The following is a 1,190-nucleotide window of genomic DNA, read 5'->3' on the forward strand; positions in this document are numbered from 1 at the left end:
TCACCTCACCTCCTGCTGCAAATGCTGTAGGTGCAAAATTTGAGACGTTTTTACAAAGCTTCTTTAGTTCCGAAGGGCTCTTCACAAATTTCATAACAATGTCAATCAATGACATCACACCAAAGAAAGCCCCTAACAAAACACCTGTCCCGGTACCCGCCAGGCGTACCAAAAGCTCATTTGACACAGTGGCTTTGGCCTTTTTTTTTACCTCCCCTGGGGACAGGTTGACGGACGTCTCCCGTATTTGCTCCTCATACCTCAGGATCCTTTCTTCTACATGCTGCAGAACTTCATTGGTGTAATAGGATCTGTTTGTTTCCATCCCCATCTTGTCTATAGTGTGAAGCAGCAACTTCAGCTGAAACTGGTTGTTTCTGTAACCACTGATCTGATTGTTGTTCCAGTGTTTATTATCAAAGACATGGCACCGACCGCCGCACCTCTGCATCAGATCTCTCAGTTTCTCATTCTTACCAACAAACTCTTCGATAGTCATCCCTCCAAGGTTGTCACCATGAGTAAAGACGAGAACAGCATAATTCAAAGCATCGTCTGAGAAATACTCACATATTTTATCGATCACACCCTGCTCATGCATTGTAAACTTTTCCACTTTTAGGACAATGAGAAAGGCGTGAGGCCCAGGTGAGCACTCTGTGATGCAATTCATGATCTCCGGCTTCAGAACCTCCTCAGACTTTTCTGTGTCAAAGAAACCAGGAGTGTCGATCAAAGTGAGGCTTCTTCCGCTCACACACTTGGTCTCTGCTTGAACTGTTTGGGTTCCGGAGGTAGAGGAACGATAAAAGGTGAAAAGTTCCTCTCCTAATATGGTGTTAGCCAGGTGGCTTTTCCCAGATCCAGTCTTTCCCAGCAGGACAATCCTCCTTGAGGTGGATTCTGTAGGGAAAAAAAAATAAACGTAACATTATATTTACTCTTTGCTTTCTATTAAAAAAATATATTTACTTGTAACGTTGCGGTAAACATATGTCTATAGTGTAATTTTAAACTGCTGCAGATGTTTAGGACCCACCAATAAATGCATATTGTCTTTTTCCAAATTTGTGTATTTGGCTTCTTTTTTTATTATTTCATATTCTTTTCTGTGTAATTAGAACATGCTACTGGATGCCTCGAATCCATCCATCCATCCATCCATCCATCCATCCATCCATCCATCCATC

At 42.2% G+C, this 1,190-nt stretch overlaps 1 protein-coding gene across 1 annotated transcript in view; it reads right to left on the bottom strand.

The window, feature by feature from the left end:
* Positions 1 to 1,190, bottom strand: part of LOC119414764 (GTPase IMAP family member 7) — a 3,739-nt gene continuing 2,549 nt past the window's right edge. Inside the window, exons 2-3 of the mRNA XM_037681880.1 lie at positions 119 to 903; positions 1 to 24 (exon numbers count right to left, since the gene is read on the bottom strand). Coding sequence (XP_037537808.1) covers positions 1 to 24; positions 119 to 903 — 809 coding nt within the window. The remainder of the gene's footprint in view (positions 25 to 118; positions 904 to 1,190) is intronic.

Source organism: Nematolebias whitei, chromosome 1 (assembly GCF_014905685.2).
Source record: "Nematolebias whitei isolate Nwh7 chromosome 1, NemWhi1, whole genome shotgun sequence".
NCBI lineage: Eukaryota > Metazoa > Chordata > Actinopteri > Cyprinodontiformes > Rivulidae > Nematolebias > Nematolebias whitei.